Raw genomic sequence first — 24,504 nt, forward strand, 5'->3', positions numbered from 1 at the left:
GTCCGAGGACACCAGATGATAACACCGTGCAGGCAGACCTCGGAGATACTGCAGGTTCATCTGCAGCCCGTTGCAATAAAGTGAGTGTTGCAATAAAGTGAGTCATGTGAAGTTTTTGGTTTCCAGTGCATGTAAAAGTGACGTTTACACTGTACTGTAGTCCAATAAGTGTGTAAAAGTATCACATCTAAAAAAACAACGTAGGGAATTCCCTGGCGGTTAGGACTCTGCACTTCCACCGCAGGGGACACGAGTTCGCCCTCTGGTCAGGGAACTAAGATCCCGCAAGCCACATGGCACAGCCAAAAATTAAAATATTAAAAATTGAAAAAGAAAAGAAAAAACCCATGTGCATGCATACCTTAACTAAAAAATACTTTATTCCTAAAAAATGCTCACCAGCATCTAGGCCTTCAGAGAGCTGTAATCTTTTTTTTTTTTTTTAAGTAGACGGCTGCTCCCTGTTGGGGAGAGGAGCTCGTTCTGTTTCTTTTTTAAAATAAATTTATTTATTTATTTATTTTTGGCTGCATTGGGTCTTTGTTGCTGTGCATGGGCTTTCTCTAGTTGTGGTGGCTTCTCTTGTTGCAGAGCATGGGCTCTAGGCACGCAGGCTTCAGAAGTTGTGGCTCGTGGGCTCTAGAGCGCAGGCTCAGTAGTTGCGGCGCACGGGCTTAGTTGCTCCGCGGCATGTGGGATCTTCCCAGACCAGGGCTTGAACCTGTGTCCCCTGCACTGGCAGGTGGATTCTTTTCTTTTTCAGATTAACATCTTTATTCTTTTTTTTTTAATTTTTATTTATTTATTTATTTATTTATGGCTGTGTTGGGTCTTCGTTTCTGTGTGAGGGCTTTCTCTAGTTGCGGCAAGTGGGGGCCACTCTTCATCGCGGTGCGCGAGCCTCTCATTATCGTGGCCTCTCTTGTTGCGGAGCACAGACTCCAGATGCGCAGGCTCAGTAATTGTGCCTCACGGGCCTAGTTGCTCCGCGGCATGTGGGATCTTCCCAGACCAGGCCTCGAACCCATGTCCCCTGCATTGGCAGACAGATTCTCAACCACTGCGCCACCAGGGAAGCCCCTGGCAGGTGGATTCTTAACCGCTGTGCCACCAGGGAAGCCCTGTAATCCTTTTGCAACAGTCACATCAAGGATTGCTGATCACAGATTCCCACAACAAACAATCATAATGAAAGTCTGAAATATTGTTAGAATTACCATAATGTGACACAGAGACACGGTGCAAGCAATGGCTTTGGAAAAATGATGCAGGGCTTCCACAGTTCTTCAGTGAGTAAAAAACACAAAGGGAAGTGCAGGACGAGGTCCACCTGCACAGCAAGACTGAGATTGCTGAGCAGGGTGTCAACACTCACACACACACACTCACACACACTCTCTCACACACACTCTCTGACACTCACACACTCACTGTCTCACACACACACAGCCTCCCTCTAGCTCACTGCAAACCACAATGTGATCCACAAACAGCACTGTGAAACCCGTAAAGCCGAGTTTCCCAGCCCCAGCTCCGTGCCCTGGGACTCGGCTGAGGCCCCATAAACGGGGAGTGACTGGGACCATAATCGATGAGAGGAACCACAGCCAGCTGTTATCCCAATAGAAATCTTAAAATTTTGACTGTGGCATTGTTCAATTATATTACAGTGTATAAAACAAGTTCTCTGTGAACCAAAAGGGGACCCTCCCCCTTAACAGAAGAGAACGTGAAGAGACAGGGCCCTGGTGCAGGGCTGTTACCTGGGGGTGAGGAAGACGGGGTCTCTGCAGCCGTGCTCCCCGTTGCAGAGGGTCTCTGGGGACAGCTCCGCCTCACTGCCCTCACCATAGTCCTCGAAATGCTCCTCGCCTCCTATCACCGTGACGACCGACTGGCTGTGCAGGTGGGACCTGCAGAGGCAAACTAGTGTCAGCTGCCGACATGGGCTGCGGGCACCCCAGAGCCATGGGCGTGACCTGAGCCTCCAGCAGAAATGTGCGGTGACCACACGTGTGAGTTCGTGTTCTAACAGCCGCACTAGGGAAGGTAAATGCGCAGGTGAAATACACTTTAACAACGTAGTTCACTTGGCCCAACATACCCAAAATCATCACTTCCAAAACAAGATCTTTACATTATCTATGTCCTTGTGTCATAATAAGCCTTTGAATCTGGTGTTCGCTGCACCCCGGGCACATGGCAGGTGCTCCCTGCCCCGGGGCCGGGCCACCACCTCACCACGGACCCCCCCACCCCCCGAGATCCTGTGAGCAGGTGCAGGAGCTGCCCCCTCAGAGGGGCAGGCCTGGTAGTCAGGAGGGGCCAGTCTCCGTCCGCTGCCCAGACCCACAGTCGCACGACACACAGCGCAAGCTCCCCGAGGCACCTGACCCCAATGGTCTCGGGACGTCCGACGGCTCTCTGAAGAGCATGTCCGAATCTGACTGCCGCCCGCCTGCTACCAGCCCTCACCTTCTCACACAGAGACAGGAAGAAATGATTCCTTCCGACAGACACCATTTCACACTATGCTGCTTTCTGTTTCTGTAGATGAGCTGCTTCGTGGATCCATGTGCCCAGACCCCGGGAGAGGAAGCTGCCCCCAAAGTGAGAGGGACCATGCGCAGCCTCCACGTGCCGGACGTGGACGCTTGTGGGCGGCGAGGAGCCCAGCGCCTGTCCTCATGTCAGAGGGGATGCGCGCTTGGTGCTGGGGACCCAGGGCAGACCACGCAGCTGTCACGCACCGCATCGACAGAAAACGGGTGGCTTTAGATTACAATCGGCATCCTCGCGGCAATTCAAGATTTTCTCATTTGACACCAACATGACTTCAACAAATCCTAAGGGCAAGTCACTGCTTAAGCAGCAAAGCAGCCCAGAGCCTAGGAACTTCCAGAGAAAAACTAAGACCTCATAATGGTTTCCCAGATTTGACACTTCAACTTTGATTACTTGACCCAAATTGAATTTAATTAAAAGAACTTAGGGACTTCCCTGGTCGTGCAGCAGTTAAGATTCCACACTCCCAATACAGGGGGCCCAGGTTCAATCCCTGGTCAGGGAACTAGATCCCACATGCATGCCGCAACTAAGAGTCCACATGCCACAACTAAGGACCCCGCGAGCCACAACTAAGGAGCCCGCAAGCCACAACTAAGATCCAGTGCAACCAAATAAATAAATAAATATTTTAAAAAATTTAAAAGAACTTACCTTATTACCTTAAAAAATACTGATCAGGGGCTTCCCTGGTGGCGCAATGGTTAAGAATCTGCCTGCCAATGCAGGGGACATGGGTTCAAGCCCTGGTCCGGGAAGATCCCACATGTCGCGGAGCAACTAAGCCCATGCGCCACAGCCTGCGCTCTAGAGCCTTTGAGCCACAGCTACTGAAGCCCGTGCGCCTAGAGCCCGTGCTCTGCAACAAGAGAAGCCACTGCAATGAGAAGCCTGCGCACCGCAACAAAGAGTAGCCCCCGCTCACCACAACTAGAGAAAGCCCACGCACAACAACAAAGACCCAATGTAGCCAATAAATAAATAAATAAATAAATAAAGAAGACATACAGACAGCCACGAAGCACATGAAAAGATGCTCAACATCACTAATTATTAGAGAAATGCAAATCAAAACTACAATGAGGTATCACCTCACTCCTGTTAGAATGGGCATCATCAGAAAATCTACAAACAACAAATGCTGGAGAGGGTGTGGAGAAAAGGGAACCCTCTTGCACTGTTGGTGGGAATGTAAATTGATACAGCCACTATGGAGAACAATATGGAGGTTCCTTAAAAAACTAAAAATAGAATTACCATATGACCCAGCAATCCCACTACTGGGCATATACCCAGAGAAAACCGTAATTCAAAAAGACACGTGCACCCGAATGTTCATTGCAGCACTATTTACAATAGCCAGGTCATGGAAGCAACCTAAATGCCCATCAACAGACGAATGGATAAAGAAGTTGTGGTACATATATACGATGGAATATTATTCAGCCATAAAAAGGAACGAAATTGAGTCATTTGTTGAGAAGTGGATGGATCTAGAGACTGTCATACAGAGTGAAGTAAGTCAGAAAGAGAAAAACAAATATCGTATGTTAATGCATGTATGTGGAACGTAGAAAAATGGTACAGATGAGCCAGTTTGCAGGGCAGAAGTTGAGACACAGATGTAGAGAATGGACATATGGACACCAAGGGGGGAAAACTGCGATGAGGTGGGGATGGTGATGTGCTGAATTGGGCGATTGGGATTGACATGTATACACTGATGTGTATAAAACTGATGCCTAATAAGAACCTGCAGTATAAAAAAACAAACAAAACAACTAATACTAAACTTTCATTGGGTTATTTGTATGGAAATATGTTAATATAAATGTTTCAGACATTACATGAAATTTCTAAAAATCTTATATTTGTATTTGTATGGAAATATGTATGGAAATATGTTAATATAAATGTTTCAGACGTACATGAAATTTCTAAAAATCTTATATTTGTATTTGTATGGAAATATGTATGGAAATATGTTAATATAAATGTTTCAGACATTACATGAAATTTCTAAAAATCTTATATTTGTATTTGTATGGAAATATAAAAAAAAAAAAAAAAAAAAAAAGTACTGATCAGGAAGCTACAGCGAACGTGGCATCCCCAACCCCACGTATTTTACCCTCACACCTCCCTCCTTGGTCACTGCAAGCCACTCCGGCTCCATCTCCACACGCTGGGTGTGGCCCCTGGTGGCCCTGGAAAGTGTTCCTCCAGTCCCAACAGAGCCCAATGGCCGAACGTGCACACACGACGCCCCCTTCCCCACCAGACGGTCACCCCACACCGCAGCAATCAAGGAAAGACCCCAATAAATGGAGCAATAAACTATGTTCAAAGACTGGGAGACCCATAGGGACAAGATGTTGGTTCTGCCCAAATAATCTACAGATCCAGAAAAATCCCAATCCAAATCCCAGCAGGTACTTTTTTCCAGAGACTAACAAGCTGAATCTATGTAAAATCCACATGGAAATGTGAAGGCCAAAGGTGCCAACGCAGCCTTGTAGAACGAGGCTGGAGGGTGCACATGGCCGAACGGCAGGACCGGTGGGCGACAAGCCTGGAGCAGAAGGACTGAGTGGTGCTGACCTGCGCAGGGCACACAGGGCCAAGCAGGGCGTCCAGCACAGCCCATGCACTCGGCCACCTTGTGGGGCAGTGAGGAAGGAGGGAGCTTCAAAACCGAGCCTGAGCTGATGGACATCTATACAGGTAAAATGACCCCTGCCTCACACCATGCACAAAAACTCCCTTACGGGGAGATGAAAGAGCTGAAAACAAAGGCAAAACAATAAAGCTTTTAAAGAAAAGCAGAAGTAAACGTCACAGTGATGTAGAGTAAGCAGAGACCTCTGAAGCAGAACACAGACGTGCCAACCACAAAAGACAAACAGATACACTGGACTACAGTAGAATTAAAAACGTCTGTTCTCAGACACCCCAAGGAAGTGAGAAGATGACCTGCAGAGGGGGAAAAAGATGCCTGCAACACACCCGGGACAAAGGAGTCCCCTGAGACAGAGGAAGAGCTTCCACAATTGAAGACGGAGGAAAAGACGGCCCACGGGACCCGGGGAGGCCAGATCCACCCACCGCCTGTATCCGCAGAGGCAGCCGACGCAGAGCTGAGAAGCAGTGCTGGGACCATCAGGCCAAGAGCCTGTTTACTATCTGGCCTCTACGGAAAAGCTTGCAGAGCCCTGCAATCAACAAAGGGGCGAAAGCCTGGAACAGGCACCGCACAGGAGAGGGTCTCCACGTGGGCAGCCAGTGCAAGAAAGGCACTGCCCCCGTCAGGCACCTGGGAAACCCAAGTGAGGACCACCTGCTCTGCGCGCCCTCGGACAACGGGCGTGAAGAAGCGGAGGATGCCAGGTGCTGCGAGAATGGAGAGCAGCTGGAACCCGCAGGCGGCTGGCAGGCAGGGAGCTACCAAACCCCACCTGTAAGTGTCTGACCTGCAGTAACTCCTACAGAGGAGCCTGTGCCCCAGGTGCGCCCTACGCCACCAAGGAACAAACCCGGCCACCGAAAGACGTGATGCTTATATGCAGCAGCTTTATTCATGAAACCAAAACTGTGAGCAAACCCAATGCCCCAATGCCCACTGACAGGAAATTAAGAAGCTGTGGGCATTCACACAGTGGAACACTCAATAATAACCAGAATAAACCACTCACAACGGTGCACACAGACACAGATAAACCTCACAGCCGTGATACCAAGTGGGAGAAGCCAGGTGGAGAAAGGATACACACTGTGTGATGACCCTTGAGTGAGGAACAAACCAGGAGCCAGGGTACCAGGGAAGGAGCTGGTGGGGGGGTGGCGGCGGGAGGGCTGGCGCCTGGGACAGGCATGCCGTCTTCAATTAGGGAGGAAAAACACAAGCTCTGCAGGGGCCAAACAAGAAACACAACAAAATACAATAAGCAAAATTCCAGTTTCAAGGCATCCCGGGGAGCCGAGGGCAGAACCGCCAGCCGTCACCTGGGCCCACATGGGCCACCTGGCACCTGGCCTCTCTGAGCCGGCCCTTTCCCCTCACTGTCCTCAAACGCATGGAGTCAGGGTGCCATAAAGATGAAGACATTTGAAGTGTGTCTCGCCTGGGTCATAAGAATTGTGATGACAAAATCCAAAAGACCAAGCGAACGTTGTCTCCTAGGATTCCTATCTGTACAGAGGAGCACCTCCTGACGGAGGCTGCACGGTCAGCTGGGTGCAGGCTCTTCCCAGGACCGCAGCCCTCCACAGGCTCACACTCCCCTCTGGATCACCCAACATGAACCCTCCCATGAATCCATCTGCCATCAGCCCCGGGCCATGTAGATGGGAACAGACCTGCCCGGGAGCAGCAGCAGGGCGCCGTGGCCGGGCTCCTCCGTGGCGTCCAGGCATTCGGGGGGCACCAGGGTGCCTGTGTCCTCATCCGTGAAGGTCTCACACTCACTGTAGGTGCTCTCGGAGCCCATGTATGCGCTGTCTGTCACCTCGTTGGCCTAGGAGAGAGAGCCAAGAGTCAGTCCTGGGGCCCGGGAAAGGACCCCATGGAGGAGGAGCTTGCACGTGGGAGATGTCCCTCCTGTACTTCTAAGCAGAACCAGTAGGTTACAAAACACTTCAGTATTTTAAAAAATGAAAAATAGGCACATGTTCAAGAGCAGAAAAAATGACTGGAGTGATTTTTAAACTTAGTTATAGAAATATGCCTAAAACGGACACAAAGTATCCCAACATCACAGGATACATGCCAGAACAGCCCGTTTTGTGGCTTTCCAGCACTGGAATGAATTCTACCCCAGGAACTAATGTTCAGTAATGTAAGACTATGTCTTTTTAAAAGTCCCCATCAATATCTGCTATGTACGTGCAAGCTATTGCTTTGAAATTCAATTACATGGTCTAACCTCAAAATACGAATTCATCAATTATTTGACCAATTATGTTTGCTGGTTAAATGTCTACTTTCCCGGACTTCCCTGGTGGCGCAGTGGTTAAGAATCCGCCTGCCAATGCAGGGGACGCAGGTTCGATCCCTGGTCCGGGAAGATTCCACATGCCACAGAGCAGCTAAGCCCATGCGCCACAACTACCGAGCCTGTGTTCTAGAGCCCATGAGCCACAGCTACTGAGCCCAAGTGCCACAACTACTGAAGCCCGCGCGCCTAGAGCCCTCCCGTGCTCCGCAACAAAAAGAAGCCACCGCAATGAGAAGCCCGCACACTGCAACGAGGAGTAGTCCCCGCTCTCTGCAACTAGAGAAAGCCCGCACGCAGCAACAAAGACCCAGCACAGCCAAAAATAAACTAATTAATTAATTAATTTTAAAAATGTCTACTTTCCCACTAAACACATCTTTGTTTTTACTCTTGTGGACCCAGCACCGAGCACAGGGCTGGGCGTACAGCAGACAGTAGATATTTGTGGATTGTCCAAATGAACTTAAAACTGAAGAACCATTAAACAGGCCATTTTCAATTTACAATCTCAGCTTTAACTGAAGGGCAACTTCATTGGTTAGGAGAAGTAGCCAACCTTTCATGCTCGAAAGAGTCTGAGGTTAACAATTTGCAAACAAGTAAGAATTCAGAGAAGCAACTGGAGACAGTGCACTTTGTCCTCGGGCTCTGGTGTCACAAGATGAGGATGGGGTGGGGGGGGCAAGAGGGCCCCTGACGGCTGTCTCCGCGCCTGCGCCCAATGGAGACCCAGGGCCCATCCTCGGTCTGCCGTCCACCAGCCGTGTGACCCCAGCCCGGGCTCTCGAGCATCCGAGCTGTGCTGCCTCATTTGTAGATCAGGGGCTGCAATGCTGATCTCAAGAGGTCGCAACCACTCAAGACTTAGAGATCACACAGGCAGGTGTGAGAATAGAGCCTGAAAGCCGGGGGCTCACGTGTCATAGGTGGTGCAACCCCCGCCTCCTGCACATAGGACAGAATGAAGCAGGGAAGGCACCCGAGGTACCTACTGCAGGCATTTCATGATGCTCCTTATTTCCAAGGGAAAACCCGATATTCCTTGGAATCTCAGGCAACTAAGTAATTCACAAAGAGCGTTCACTTCAAAATCTGAAATCAGGAAATCCCTTCAAGAGGCCCCCACTCTTTCTCCCCACCACCAAGCAGGTAGCTCTGGGCTCAGCCTGCAGGTAGGGACACTGTCTGAGCCAGGCAGGCTCCGCCATGTGCGAGGCTGGGCCCACTGCTCCTGGGCCGAGGGACAGCTGCCCGGAGCCCTCCCCTCCCCTCTGCTTGCCCTCGAGCTGGAAGCAGGCGGGGCCCACACACCCCAGACTTGGACTGGGGGCCTCAGAGATGGCTTCCTGTAGGGGACAGAACATGACTCTTGAGGTCAGCGTTTAGACAGCCGACCACCACCACTTCCAGCAGAGGCTCCTCTGGCCAGTGTGGCCCCAGGTCCTCGCAGGCAGCGGGGTGCGCAGAAGTGACGGCCAGCTCGGTGCCAGGGGAGGCCCGGAGCTCAGGCCTGTTGACCTCACCCGCAGTCATGCCGCTGAGGCCGGGCTGCAGCCGGAACCCTCCCTGGGGCCTGGAGGACGGTTCAGGGTGGAAGTAATTCCCCACAATGCAGGACGAGGCAGATGCCATGCAAACCCGACTGCGCCCACACCTCGCAAGCAGACACGCCCACCTTCCATCCTCATTCCTAAAGCAAGCCCGGCCCCGGGGGCACACAGAGCAGCCCCAGGGGCAGGAGGCCCAGAGGCTCCAAGAGGACCCAGGGCAAGGTCCAGGGAGGGCCGAGGGGACCAGGAGGACAGGGCCAGCTCGTTTCACAGACACTGCCCACCTGCTCACCCCCTGAAGTCCAGGCTGTCCTGAATAAATTTCAGCAAGCCAGATAGTTTTCTAGGGCAGGCGGGCGAACACCTGCCTTTCAAGAGGGCAGAAAACTGTCTGTGAGCGTGGTCCACTGGAGGAACACCGAGGGCTCAGAGAGGCAACCCAGCGGCCCCCATGTGCTGCCAGACAGGACCTCGCTTTGCCAGCCCACCGTCTATGCCGCCAACTTAAAAATGATTACAAATTACACGTTAGGATAAGCTCATGTGGAAATCAAAGTGCACTTTAGGAAGCTTGGCTGTGTTTCCTCACCGGTTAACAAACGCTGGGCCAGCGGGTGGACAAGGAAGTCCGTGCTCACGGCCATCAGTGAGGGGCTCGAGGGTGCCCAGGCCTGCCTGGGGCCCTCGCTGTCTGGTCATGGTCCCTCCAAGGGGAACAAGCTGCCAGGCAGACCGTGGCCGGTGTCCAGCCTCCTCTTACCCTCAGATGCCAGCCTGGCCAGGGCCTGGCTCCTCACACCAGCTCCAGGAAGGGCGCGCTAGTGGAGACAGCCTTCCCATGGAATTGGAGTGCTGGGGACTCTGTCCAGACCGGTCGTCAGCTTCCAGCGGCCTTCTATTTGCCCATCGTGCTGAGGTTCTGCAAAACCTGTGTGTCCACCTGAAGGTACATCACTGTCTCGGAAGGAGTTTAACCCGCTCCCAGACATGCTCCATTAAACCCACTGCACTAGCTGGCAAGGGGGGCAAAGTTCAGGAAGTGCTTGCTGGGTTTTTAACAGTCAGGTTTCAAAACAGAGCAGCTTTTGTTCTTGATTTTCTAACCTTTCTGATAAGAGTTTGAACAAAAGACCTATTTCACCATCATCTTATTAAGGCCAAGAGTTGGAGGAGAAGGGAAGGCCGGAGAAGGCACAGCAGAGACCACGCTTATCATTCCGCTGGCGCCTGCTCTCTGCGACTTTCCCATCGCCCCTCTAGAAGTCCCGACACGCACTCGTCCCCGCGGGCATCAGGTCCTCTGCCAGTCCGCCCTCCACCTCGATCAGACTCTCAGACCCGGAACCACCTTCTCATCCCCAGAACGTCAGGGACAACCCTCATTCACCGCCCCGCCCTTCCCCTTCTCAGAATCGCCACTTTCTCCTGGGGAGAAAAGAATCAGAAACTTTCTCCTGGGGAATTCCCTGGATGTCCAGTGGTTAGGACTCCGCGCTTTCACTGCCGAGGGCCCAGGTTCAATCCCTAGTCAGGGAACTAAGATCCCACAAGCCATGTGGTGAGGCCAAAAATTTTTTTTAAAAATGAAAAAATTAAAAACTTCCTCCTAGGAGCTCTCCTACAAGCTGGGGCCAAAGGGATGCTCAGTCAAACACCGGAAGCCACGGGTCCCCCAAAGCGTTCCCAGCAGGAAAGGACTCAGGAGCAGCAGTCCACCAAGTGTTACTGCAGAGTGCACCCTGACCAGCACCACTGTGTGCCCAGACAGAAAATGTTCAACAAAAGGCTTATTTATCTCTGAAGATCGCCAGCAGAGGGTCTCCAGATGTGGTATTGGATATAATACACATAATCTTCACTCATATTGTTATGGGACTTACTGGGATTACACGATTCAAAAAAAAATTTTTTTTTTAATTATTTATTATTTATTTATTATTTATTTTTGGCTGTGTTGGGTCCTCGTTTCTGTGCGAGGGCTTTCCCCAGTTGTGGCAAGCGGGGGCCACTCTTCATCGCGGTGCGCGGGCCTCTCACTATCGCAGCCTCTCCCGTTGTGGAGCACAGGCTCCAGACGCGCAGGCTCAGCAGTTGTGGCTCACGGGCCTAGTTGCTCCGCGGCATGTGGGATCCTCCCAGACCAGGGCTCGAACCCGTGTCCCCTGCATCGGCAGGCAGACTCTCAACCACTGCGCCACCAGGGAAGCCCCCAAAAGTTTTTTTAAAAACAGCTTTCTACAAGTTTCTGTATAGCACCTAATTCCACTCCCCTCAAAATTACATATAAAAACCTTGAAAACGGGGCTTCCCTGGTGGTGCAGTGGTTAAGAATCTGCCTGCCAATGCAGGGGACGCGGGTTTGAGCCCTGGTCCGGGAAGCAACTAAGCCCGCGGAGCAACTAAGCCGTGTGCCACAACAACTAAGCCTGCGCTCTAGAGCCCGTGAGCCACAACTGCTGAGCCCGCGTGCCTAGAGCCGGTGCTCCACAACAAGAGAAGCCACCACAATGAGAAGCCCACGCACTACAACGAAGAGTAGCCCCTGCTCGCTGCAACTAGAGAAAGCCCGCACGCAGCAATGAAGACCCAACACAGCCAAAAATAATAAATAAATAAAAATAAATACATTTATAAAAAATAAATAAGTAAATAAAATAAAAACCTTGAAAAGCATAAAAACACACGGAGGAACTTTTAAGGCCCAACACTGTATAATTCTAACCAGCTCTACGACATTCTGAAAAAGCAAAACGATGGAGACAGTAAAAGATCAGAGGTTGCCAGGTGCTAGTGGGAGGAAGGGACGAATCTGGGGAGCAAAGAGGATTTTTAAGGCAACGAAACTGCAATGGTAGATACATGTCATGAATTCATCCAAACCCACAGAATGTACACCACCAAGAGTGAGCCCTAATGTAAACTATGGCCTTCAGTTAGTAACAGTGTATCGACATTGGTTCACCCTTTATAACAAATGGAAGATGTTCACTGCAGGGAAACTGTGTATGTGTATGGGGTGTAATGGGAACTCTCTGTACCGTCTGCTCCATTTTCTATGGAGCAGAAAACCTAAAACTGCTAAAATGTAAAGTGTATTAATTCTTTTACAGCAACCAAAAAACTTAAAAAGAAATATTCCCTCCTTGTTGAAAAAAAAATGAAGATCTGAAAACCTGAGAAGCATTCCTGCTGCATACTCTGAAATGTCAGGTTCCCACCCACGTCCTCAGAAGGTGACAAGCGTGAGGTGGGGGCTGGCACACCTGAGAGGTGAGGCACCATAAAGGTGGGAGGGCCACACTTGTGGGATGCCAGGGGGGTCCACCCTGCAGAGGACGGGAGCCAGCGGTCGGACAGCACCCCAAGCCTGCTCCACCCAGGCTTCCGGAGGCAGCCCCAGCGTCAGTGGGCCTCACCCTTTTGGATCAAATGTGTTGACATTTTTTACTATCCTGAGTAACAAAACTCATTGTATTAGTTCCCTGGGGCTGCCAATTTCTTTTTTTTTTTTTTTAATTTAATTTAATTTAAATTTTGGTGTGTTTTTTTTTGGCTGCATTTGGGTCTTCATTGCTGCACGTGGGCTTTCTCTAGTTGCGGCGAGCAGGGGCTACTATTTGTTGTGGTGCACTGGCTTCTCATTGCAGTGGCTTCTCTTGTTGCGGAGCACGGGTTCTGGGCACGCAGGCTTCAGTAGTTGCAGCACGCAGGCCCTAGAGCACGCAGGCTTTAGTAGCTGTGGCACGTGGGCTGGGTAGTTGTGGCTCTCAGGCTTAGTTGCTCCGTGGCATGTGGGATCTTCCCAGACCAGGGATCGAACCTGTGTCCCCTGCATTGGCAGGTGGATTCTTAACCACTGCGTCACCAGGGAAGTCCCAGGGCTGCCAATTTCTAACTACCATAAACTGGTGGCTTAAAACAACGGGAATATATTCTCAGAGACCTGGAGGCCAGAAGTTGGAAATTAAGGTGTCAGCAGGGCTGAATTCTTCCTGAGGTTCCAGAGGAGGACCTTTCCTGCCTCGTCCAGCTCCTGGTGGCTAGGGGATGTCTCGGCTGGCAGCCATGTTCCTCCAGCTCTGCCCACATCTTCATACCGCCTTCTCCCCCATGTGTCATCTCCCTCTTCAAAGGACATTGGTCATTGGATTCGGGGCCCACTCTACCCAGCATGATCCCATCTTGAGATCCTTAATGAGATCTGCAAAGACCCTTTCTCCAAATAAGGTCACGTTCACGGGTTCCGATGGACCTTTTGGGGGGTACCATTCAACCCATGACACCCACATACACATAAAATACAAAGAATCAATATAACGCCCACACGGAAATACGACAGAAGAACAAAACGGATGACATTGATGGTAAAGTGTGTGCTGGTGTGTCAACGGGCAGGAGAGGTCTGCTGCTGGCTGACCACTAAGTGAGGAGACGGGGTTCTCCAGACGCTCTGAACAAGAAAAGCAGGCTCTCCCCTGACCTAGCTGCACTTCTGGAAAGTTCAAGGTGTGTCATTCCACACAGAGCCTTCGATGCCTCGCCATCCCACAGTCTCGGGGTCTGGCAGTTGACTTGACAGCTGACACGTCAGGGTCTGCACACCCTCAGCCCTGCCCGGCCACACCATGCCACAGCCAGCACACGTCCCAGCTGGGCACTTGGCCTCCATGTACCAGGACTGGGCCTGGCACCACCAGGCCACACATAGAATGAACACACCAGCTGTTGCTGAATGGGGAACGCAAGGTGGGGTGGTCCCTGCCCTCAGGGGCTCAGGCCCAGGTGGGACTCTGGGACAAAGCTGTGAGGGGTGAGCGCTCCCAGGTGGCTTGGAGGCCTGTGCTGGCAGAAGTGAGAGACAGTCAGGAAGTGAACCTGTGTCATCTGAGGGATGACTAATACCTGGGCAGTTTCTCAGAGCAGGGAACAAGCTACAGAGACACAGAGGAGGGCAGTGGGATCCTGTGGGGTGTTACCATTCACAGGGACTCTCAGAAGCTCTTCATTTCACAAAGGAGCCCGTGCTCTGGCCTTGCTTGGCAGTCTGGCAGAAGGGGACAGCAATGTCACAGGAGAGCCTGTCCCTCTGCTGACAACAGGCCACCAGCCCCGGGTGCACAGCACGGACAACAGACGCCAGCCAACCACAGCGTCCCCACCAGTGTCAGAATGAGCCCTGCCTGCCTGCCCTTCATGCCATTCCCCACAGAAACAGCCGTGGAGATGACCAAGAGGCACAGGAAAAGATGCTCAACATCATTAATTATTAGAGAACTGCAAATCAAAACTACAATGAGGTATCACCTCACACCGGTCAGAATGGCCATCATCAAAAAATCTCCAACAATAAATACTAGAAAGGGTGTGCTGAAAAGGGAACCCTCCTGCACTGTTGAATGTAAATTGATACAACCACTATGGAAAACAGTATGGAGGTTCCTTAAAAAACTAAAAATAGAGCTACCATATGACCCAGCAATCCCACTACTGGGCATATACCCTGAGAAAACCATAATTCAAAAAGAGACATGTACCACAATGTTCACTGCAGCATTATTTACAATAGCCAGGACATGGAACCAACCTAGATGTCCATCGACAGATGAATGGATAAAGAAGATGTGGCACATATATACAACAGAATATTACTCAGCCATAAAAAGAAATGAAATTGAGTTATTTGTAGTGAGGTGGATGGACCTAGAGTCTATCATACAGAGTAAAGTAAGTCAGAAAGAGAAAAACAAATACCGTATGCTAACGCATATATATGGAATCTAAAAAAAAAAAAAAAAAATGGTACTGATGAACCTAGTTGCAGGGCAGGAATAAAGACGTAGATACAGAGAATGGACTTGAGGACACGGGGTGGGAGGGGGAAGCTGGGGCAAAGTGAGAGTAGCATCGACATATATACACTACCGAATGTAAAATAGTTAGCTAGTGGGAAGCAGCAGCATAGCACAGGGAGATTAGCTCGGTGCTTTGCAATGATCTAGAGGGGTGGGATAGGGAGGGCTGGGAGGGAGGCTCACGAGGGAGGAGATATGGGGACATATGTATGCATATGGCTGATTCACTTTGTCGTACAACAGAAACTAACACAGTATTGTGAAGCAATTATACTCCAGTAAAGATCTATTAAAAAAAAAAAAAAGAAACAGCTGCGGGGACCAATGAGTGAAGCAGGATTTAGGGTACATGAGGAAGAGAGGGTGTATCTGTCAGATGCCCGCTCAGCTCTCTGGGGAAGACCACTTGCCTCAAAGGTAACGAAGTCATCGAACTCCTCGGGGCAGGCTGGCGGCTCCTCGTCAGGGGCAGGTGTGACGCTGCAGAGCTGGCCGTCGGGATCTGCTAGAAAAAGAAGACCCTGTTCAGCAGGTGGCCCAGAGTATCCCCAGAGAGGTCAAGGGGGAAGGTGCGTGCATGGTGGACATGAGCGGGACCTGGACTGGCCATGAGAAACCCGGGGGAAAGGAGGCAAGCAGTGCAGCCCCCAGGGAAACAAGGCTTTGGGCCAGCTCTCGGGGGGCCGGGGGGGGAGCCCGAATGACAAGAGGGCTGTTTCTTAAAGAGCTGGCAGTATTGTAAAGAGAAGGAGTAAGACACCAAGCTCTGCCACGCCACCCCGGCTGGGCTGGAGAAGGAATGAGGTGCCAGACTCCACGTTTTATGTATTTATTTTGGCCACGCCACGCATCTTGCGGGATCTTAGTTCCCCAACCGGGGACTGAACCCAGGCTCTTGGCAGTGAAAGCACGGAGTCCTAACCACTGGACCGCCAGGGAAGTCCCAGACTCCACGTTTTAAAGAATCTGTCTTGTCTGGGGAGGTGTCAGTGTGGTAACATCTGTCCAAGGTGCTGGACCCACGGCAGCTTTTATTTTCTCCTTTTTTACTTAACTTTATCTTCTACAACACATTTTATTTTATAATAAGTTTGAAGGAAACGCTATTGTTTCATGCTGGATAATGCTGACGTCAGCACCAGAGACCCCACTTCTCAGACACGAGCCCACAGCAGCAGCCCTTCTGCAGGAAAAGCTCTGCTCCCACGGCCTCTAGGCAATGTCAGGGCATAGCCCGTCCCAAAGAGCATGCAAGACGCCTATGTTTCCTGAAGCTGTCTCATTACTGTGATATCATAAGAAATATTTATTTGGTCTTTGTCTCCATTGGTTCCTGGCACAGAGCTCCTAAAACCCCGGGGATTTCCTGAGTGAAGGGGTGAAAGGAGCATCTTTTATTCATAACAAGCCCCTTTCAGCCTTACCTGGGTTCACACCAGTGAGGTGACTCTCAGAGGATGGGGGCTGGTTGCCAGGGGAACTTTCAGCCCCACTCCTGACCTCTGACCTCCCAGGAGGGGGAGGGGCTGGAGACACAGCTAATCTCCAATGGTCAGGGATTAAACAAGCCTGCCCGTGTAATGGAGCCTCCACACAAACCCCAAATGAAGGGGTTCGCGGAGCTTCCGGGTTGGGAACACACTCAGATACCAGGAGGGTGGCACATCCCAAACTCCATGGGGACAGAAACCTCTCCATGCCAGACCCTGCCCCATATACCTCTTCACCTGGCTGTTCATTTGTAACCTTCATAATAGCCTTTATAATGAACTGGTAACAGTAAGTAAAGCGCTTCCCTGGGTTCTATGAGCCATTCTAGCAAATTATCAAACCTGCGGAGGAAGTTGTGGGAACTCTCGATTTGCAGTCAAGTCAGACAGGAGGGGGGGTGACCCGGGCACCTGGGCAGTTGGTGTCCCAGGTGGTATCCACAGAGCACAGAGGACTGCGTGGTGAGGAAAACCCACAACACGGATCACAGCAGTGACTACTCAAACACATCAGTTCCTTGTTGAGTGTGTTTCACGTGACCTAACAAAACATCAGTCACTTATTTGTATGGAGTAGAGGCCTTTGAGGACCAAGTGGACCAGCAAGCCTCCTGATGCTCCTGGGAAAAGGACTCTGAAGGGTCAGTACTGGCCTCCTTGGCCAGAGGACGCTCTTGTCTGGCGTCTGGACACCACGTCCCCAGCTGGGCTCTGAGGCTGGGAGCCACAGGACAGCCTGGGGAGGGGGATGGATGCTGCCGGACCCTCAGCAGAAGGACACGTGGCTATGTCCTGTTTTTTTTTTATATAAATTTATTTATTTTATGATTTTATTTATTGTTTCTGGCTGCGTTGAGTCTTCATTGCTGCATGCGGTCTTTCTCTAGTTGTGGCGAGTGGGGGCTACTCTTTGTTGCGGTGCACGGGCTTCTTATTGCGGTGGCTTCTCTTCTTGTGGAGCATGGGCTCTAGGTGCGCGGGCTTCAGTAGTTGTGGCACGTGGGCTCAGTAGTTGTGGCTCGTGGGCTCTAGAGCGCAGGCTCAGTAGTTGTGGCTCATGGGCTTAGCTGCTCCGCGGCATGTGGGATCTTCCCGGACCAGGGCTCGAACCCGTGTCCCCTGCACTGGCAGGCGGATTCTCAACCACTGCGCCACCAGGGAAGCCCTATGTCCTGTTTTTGAAGAGTTCTCAATTTGAACAGAATAATCATGCTTCCCCTCGACAGTCAAGCGGATTCAAACATTTACACGTTCAGTAATTGTGAGATGCTGTTCCAAATTCAAGACTGCAAAAGCCCTTTGGCTGCTTCCGTCTTAAGAATCACAGGTACTTTTGCTGCTGTTGCTTTGTACCGTTTTCCCCAGGGGAGTGTGGCTCAGACGGTGGCTGGAGTGAAGGAGCCTCAGAGCGCGGCAGGCTGGACCTGGACCCCGTGCTCGCTGCCCACCACGCCAGCCCACAGCCCTGCAGCCCCTCATTGGAGGCCTGGTCTTTGGTGCAGGTGAACTATGGCAGAACCATGGGGAGAAGGTGACTGTGGATGGAAGGCTTTGGCGTCTGGGGCAGGGGAGGGAGAAGACCACTTACCCCGGCACAAAGATGTAAAACGCTAGGCTGACTCTGCCTATCTTTCCACTTTCAAATGTTAAGTCTTGCTTGCACTTCCAAAAACTGAAACAGAGAATTCAAAACTCTCAGAAAGCAGCCAATCATCTTAGCCATGGTGGACATGAGCTCAGATTCCAGGGGGGGGTCCTGCCGCATGCAGTGGAGGAACATGTGAACGCAGCTCGCATTTCTACGAGATCGATGGGAACTAAATATGGTTCTTCTATCAGTTTTCTCAATTAAGTATCAGTTTTTACTGTTTATTTATCTTATTCTTCCAGAGCCTGGGGGTGGGGGATGAGCCAGAGCAATGGCCCATTTGTAACAACCCCCCTTGATTTCATTCTATTCCTGAAACGAGGCCTGTGGCGAGGACAGCAGACTCCTGCGCTCCTCTGCAAAACTGGGTCAGTACACGGAGTCAGTGCTCCACTCCAGGACGCAGAACAAAAGCCTGACAGACGCGACAGGCCGGCCATGGTCATGGCAGGCGTGCCGGCAGGAAGACGTGAGGTGAGCTCTGGCTGAAAGCAGTTCAGGTGATCATGCTCCCATTCTCCCAAATGCTACGAGTTAACAATTTCAACATCATCTCTGCTTGCTTTTATTCTAATTTTATTTTCACTCTCCATTTGTAACAAAAGTTAAATGATGACGTCAAATTACCAAAAAAAAAAGAAGCAGGGGGACTTCCCTGGCAGTCCAGCGGTTAGGACTCCGCAATTTCACTGCCAGGGCCTGGGTTCAATCCCTGGTTGGGGAACTGGGATCCCACAAGCAGTGAGGCCAAAAAAAAAAAAAACAAGAAAAACAAAAAAAAGGAAAAGCAGGGCCCACAGCCCTGAACTGCCCAGCAGTTCACCCACTGTGCGGGGAGGGGGCGTCCCCACCAGCACTGCCCACTCCAGAAAAGGCCAAGTCTCCTGAGGCACCCACGCTGCCCAGCCCAGCCCCCCGGCCTCCCTGCAGCCCCAAATGTGCAGCGTGGCCCCAGGTCCCCTTCCCAGACGCTCTCCGGGAGACCTGTGTGCCCCCAGCTTCACCGTCCCCCGAGTCCCATCACCTCCTGGGGTTGTCCGGGCTGTCCTCCACTAGAAAGCCAGCTCCACGGGTGCTGTGTCCCCGAGCCTGGAATGGTCCTCTCAGCAAAGCCGACGGCCCTGACAGGTCTCAGCTGCCCCCTCCCACAGCCGCAGCCCCTTCATCAGCCTGATTCAAGCTCTCATCATGGCAGCCTCCCCGTAGCCTGCCCACCCGAGGACCCCGCCCTATCTGCTGGCCAGGCTGGGCCCCTGACCAACCCTGCCCACCACCCCCCACCCTCTCTGCTCCCTCCAGCACACACTTCACGAGTGGGGTCTGCTCTGCATAGGCTAAACTGGGGCAGGGGGACACCAGCTGCAGTGTGGCATCACGCTGAGACCGAGCCTCACCCTCCCACACCACCGCGTGGGACGCTGCTGTTCCAGAATATTCGTGCCACTGAAGAATCACAGCACCACTTCCCGGAGCATTCAGGCTAACTCTGGGACAGCCTAGGAAGCTTTTATTTTTAATTACAGTGGAAATGTTACCAAAAAAGAACACAAAAATAATGAGACTCAGTGATGTGTGTGGGCCCCAGAGGCGGAACTTTCACCTAGTTGTCCTGACCTGGGGACTTCCCTGGTGGTCCAGTGGTTAACAATCAGTCTTGCAATGCAGGGGACGCTGGTTCGATCCCTGGTCGGGAAACTAAGATTCCCACATGCCGTGGGGCAACTAAGCCCACGCACCGCAACTAGAGAGAAGCCTGCGCACCACAACGAAAGATCCCACGTGCCACAAGACCCGACACAGCCAAAAACATATTAAAAAAAAAAAAAAGTTGTCCTGACCTGGAGGCTCTGATTCGGGAGGAAGTGAGGACAGAGGGCCCCCCAGCTGCAGAGGGAAGGGCCCAGGCCAAGGCAAGGAGGGAGGAGGGGTGTGGCGAGCCCCATCTCAGCAACAGGTGGAAGGTTGACCACAAGGGACAAGCAGGACCCAGGAGACAAGACATTCTCAGACAACCATCTTCTCTCACCAGGTTGATAAATCTATGCACACGAAACTTCAAGACACGTGCAACCAGGGGACAGCCTCGGGGACAGCAGCTGGCACCCCTCCGGCTCAACAGATGGGGGTCACTCTGCTCCCACGATGGGGCCTGATGGGCTGGTGGCTGGAGAGCTCTGACAGCGCACTGGGTCGCGCCCGCCTGGTCATGAGTTTTCCAGGGAGCACATTCTGACTCCTGAGGCCCAGGGTTGGGACCCCATAGGTCACGACCCCCCAGGAATTCCTACAGCTGAGCTTGCTCTGTTTCTCGTCACCTGTGGGCCTATCAGAACAGAGCAGCCACTGCCCAGCAACAGAACTGGGGATGTGGGCTCAGAGAGGCTCAGAGAGGGCCTCAGAGCCACACAGATAGCCCCGGCACCGTCTCTCACTGGCCACTGTCCTGGGCTCCTTCCTGCCCACACCCAGGGGCCTTGACCCTTCAGAGAAAGCATGGTCTCGGCCCTGGCTGGGAGGTGCCCCGTGGTCAGCAGCTGCTCCGTGGTCCACACCACTCCCCCCCGAGGCCATGGGCTGAGGGTGGGCAGCAGCATGCCTAGCCTGGCTCATGTCAGGCCGAGTGTCCCAGCAATTCCCGTAAGTTCTTGAATTCTAGAATGTTCTGCTGACGTCCCGGTACAGCACTCAGGGACTTTAGCACCTTCTTCCCCACAAAATGGCTTAGTCTCTGCTTACCTGAATATTCAGTTTGTTTAATTACTGTGACCACATAAACATTGATCCCCTCTGGCTGAGAGTATTCCAGAAGCACATTTTCCTCTTACTCCACGTCTTGTTTTTCCTGGCATGAGTGACTGTTTGCTGATGTCCTGGGCTTGACCCCTATGCACCCACCACCCTCCCACCCCCAAGCCCTCGGGCAGAGCTGCAAAGCCTTCTCCAACGACCCACCAGTCCTGGGGCCCTGGCTCCCATCACCACCAGCCTGCAGCCAACCCATCACATGGGGTGAAGGTGAAATGAAGCTGCTGAAGACAAAGACCCACAGAGCCACCTCCTCCGGGACATGTGACCTCCTTACTGACCCCCGGGACTGAGACCAGGCAACCCAATGCAGCGGCTCCAGCCCCGCTGGGTCTGGACACCCAGGGACCCAGCGGGAAGCTCTCAAGCACACGCAGCACACGCGTGAAAACCAGTCACACGGCAGACCTCAAACTCCAGGCACAGCACAGAGATCCCATTCTCTGACTATCACACACATGATTAGATTCAAATTATTGACAAGATCTTAAAATACATTTAGAAATTGTTTAAAATAATTGATGAGTCAAAGAAAAAATCACACTGGTTTGTTAAAACTAAGAGAAAAAAGCCCACACCTAGAGCTTCCCAAAGGTTAACCGAGGAAGCTGTGGGCGGACAAGCCAGCCCCCAGCGTCCTGGGCGTGCCTGCGGTGGCCCCGGCCCCGGTGACCTTCCCGAAGGCCTGGCTCGGGTGCCTGCTGTGGGGCGGTGAGCACACCATATCAGGAAGCACCAAGATACACTGGAGGTGGAGAAGCAAAAATTTGCATGAAGCAACCAAAAAACTTTGCGCAAGGGATGAAGTTTTAAACAACTTTCTGTTTTAACCGCACACCTAACCTCCAAAAAATCACTGAAGGACTACAACACACTGGTTACACAGATCCAGACACAGGCACGAAGCCTCCGCCTGCGGACTCTCAGCCTGGAGCCCAGGGTTCACCTCGCCCACCCCCCCCCCAGTACCACCTCTGGGTGGTACTACCCAGCTCACCACACGGGCCTTGGGACTGCCCCCCACCTGGACCAGCCTCGTGCCAGCCGGCCCAGAGAGGGCTGCCAGCCCGGACCTGGCCCGTGGGGTCCTCCAGCCCGGCCCCACCCACCACACTGAGGGCAGCTACACGGCCTCGGCATGTGCCGTGCACGCATGGGGTCCCCAGGCTGTGTGGGGCCTCCGACGGCGTGCATGCAGACTGACTGGGAGAAAGAGCCAGTGGGGACTTGGGGTTTAGGAAACCTTGCCCACGTGACACTGCTAGGCAATAACTTGGGGGTGGGGACAGACAAGACAGGTGACACTACCAACAACTGCTGATAAGACCCAAGGGCATCCCTTGACCCAGCCCCATCAGGTAACTGATGGCCCCACCCAGGTCTGCACGTCCTCCTCTTCCTCCGCCAAGAGCAGGAGGAGGGAACAAGCCTGCGACTGGGACCTCCCACCACCCTCACCCCAGCACATGGCCACAGATGGGGAATGAGAAGGAAAGCTCTATTCAGAGCTTCGGGATTTTATTTAAAAGGACAGCATATGGGCAACCGGTGAGAGTGTGAAGTGTTCGCTCTGGCAGTTCTGTACGAAACTAAGCTCACAGCCAGCACACGACCAGCCATCCCATCCCTGGGCACAGGCCCCAAAGCCATGACAACACTGTCCACACAAAGACTTGGACCCCAGCGTCACTAGAAGGTTCATTCATTGTGGCCCCAAACTGGAGACATATTACTGTCCATCACCTGGGGGGCGGACAGACAAACTGCATAGGCATGCAGGCGAGCACAGCTCCACACGGGAAGAGTGCCCTGACACGCGGCAGCACGGGTGAGTCGCAAGCATCACACGCGGGCGAACGCAACACAGGAGTGTGGCCAATGGTTTATTTATGTGATGTCCACAAGAGGCAAGGCTAATCCATGCTGACAGAACCAGCCAAGGAGATGCCGGCAGGAGGGAGGGGATCACTGGAAGGCCGGCAGGGAGCTGTCTCCGGGGGCAGTAAGGCTCTGGGCAGGGGTCTGCATCCCAGCAGGAGAACATCAACATTCACAGACGGGCACACAAGATTTGTGCGTTCACAAAAGGTAAATTTTGACTCAAAATAAGACTGCAAACGAATACTGAACTCTAAGTAATGACTGATACACAGGACGAGGTGTTTGGGGGAGTGTATGGTAGTATACCTGTCTAAAATGCATCCCATTTAAAAAAAAAAGATGGATTGTTGGACAGATGTATGGGTGGATATATGATATGTAATGACACAAACGCAGGAAGATGTTCCCTGCAGACTGTGGACAGCAAACACACGTGTGGGTGTTCATTGTGTAAGTCTTGCAATGTTTTTGTATGTTTGGAAGTTTTCATAAAAAAAAAAACTTCTGGGGACTTCCCTGGTGGCACAGCGGACAAGACTCCATGCTCCCAATGCAGGGGGCCTGGGTTCAATCCCTGGTCAGGGAACTAGATCCCACATGCATGCCACAACTAAGGAGCCCCCCAGCTGCAACTAAGGAGCCCATGTGCTGCAACTAAGAAGCCGGCAAGCCACAACTGAAGGAGCCCTGGAGCTGCAACTAAGGAGCCAGGCTGCTGCAACTAAGACCTGGTGCAACCAAATAAATTAAAAAAACAAAAACAAAAACAAAAAAAACTTCTGGGGAAAGGGGCAGTAGACTTCTAACATTACAAATAAGTAGTTGAGTCAGTGAATTCTGGAGTACAGGGCGTGAGGACCAAAGAACGAGGTGGGAGAGAGGGCCTCCTGAAACCTGGGATGTTTCAGGGGCTCTAAGGAGGAGGAGGCTGTGAAGCTCAGCAAAAGGAGTCTGAGGAGTGAGGGTCACTAATCGGGGGGCAGAGGGCTGAGGGAGGGGGCTAAGGAAGGAGTGAGGCGACAGAAGCACACGGTGGGGTGACTGACCTCCATTTCTGATCGCTGTGATCCCTCGGTAGAAGTCTTCGAAACTAATCACGCCGAGCCCACTGGGATCCAAGTACCTCGTTAAGTCCTTCACCTGCAATGGCCAAGTGAGAATGTTATCGGAGCCTTCACACTTTGGGTGGTCGGGGGGTCGTGCATGTGACATCTCACCACATTCAGAGAAGCAGGAGGCTTGCAAGGGGCGGTGCTGAAAGTAAGGGCCATCGGGTCCTCTGACTGGAGTGCCAGCAACAGCTCCAGCCAGGGCACAGGTGGCATCTGGGGAGATGCTGCCAACAGTACCCAGAACCATGAACCACGAACCACGGAATAAGACCCTGCTCTCAGGCCAAAAGCCATGCTTCTTGAGTGTGCTGAAGTTTTAGGCATTCCTGCAGTCAGGATCCAGGCGCTATGCACAGCACAGACATGCCCATCCGAACAGGCACCCCAGCCGTGCAGAGGCCTTAGTAAAACTGACTCCAGCAAGTAGACTCTGGACATCAGAAATAATAGAGTAAGTGGGATAATTCACACGTGATGTTCCAGAGAATGAAACTCTCCAAAAAGAAGATAAGTTTCTGTTTGTAAGTATAAACTGGATTTCATAAAAATTTAATACTTTTGCTCTTTAAAAGACACCCTTAGACAACACTGTAAATCAACTATACTT

At 52.0% G+C, this 24,504-nt stretch overlaps 1 protein-coding gene across 4 annotated transcripts in view; it reads right to left on the minus strand.

Annotated features, from left to right (window-relative positions):
* RAB11FIP3 (RAB11 family interacting protein 3) overlaps positions 1-24,504 on the minus strand; it is an 85,850-nt gene that overhangs the window by 17,060 nt on the left and 44,286 nt on the right. For 2 of the 4 annotated variants that reach the window (XM_057528575.1, XM_028166346.2), the window contains exons 2-5: positions 23,832-23,925; positions 15,372-15,463; positions 6,922-7,079; positions 1,764-1,913 (exon numbers count right to left, since the gene is read on the minus strand). In XM_057528575.1, the coding sequence (XP_057384558.1) occupies positions 1,764-1,913; positions 6,922-7,079; positions 15,372-15,463; positions 23,832-23,925 (494 nt within the window). Of the gene's footprint in view, positions 1-1,763; positions 1,914-6,921; positions 7,080-15,371; positions 15,467-23,831; positions 23,926-24,504 lie in introns of all 4 variants that reach the window. The other 2 variants (XM_057528574.1, XM_007181794.2) reach the window with 1 other exon arrangement.

Source organism: Balaenoptera acutorostrata, chromosome 15, assembly GCF_949987535.1.
Source record: "Balaenoptera acutorostrata chromosome 15, mBalAcu1.1, whole genome shotgun sequence".
NCBI lineage: Eukaryota > Metazoa > Chordata > Mammalia > Artiodactyla > Balaenopteridae > Balaenoptera > Balaenoptera acutorostrata.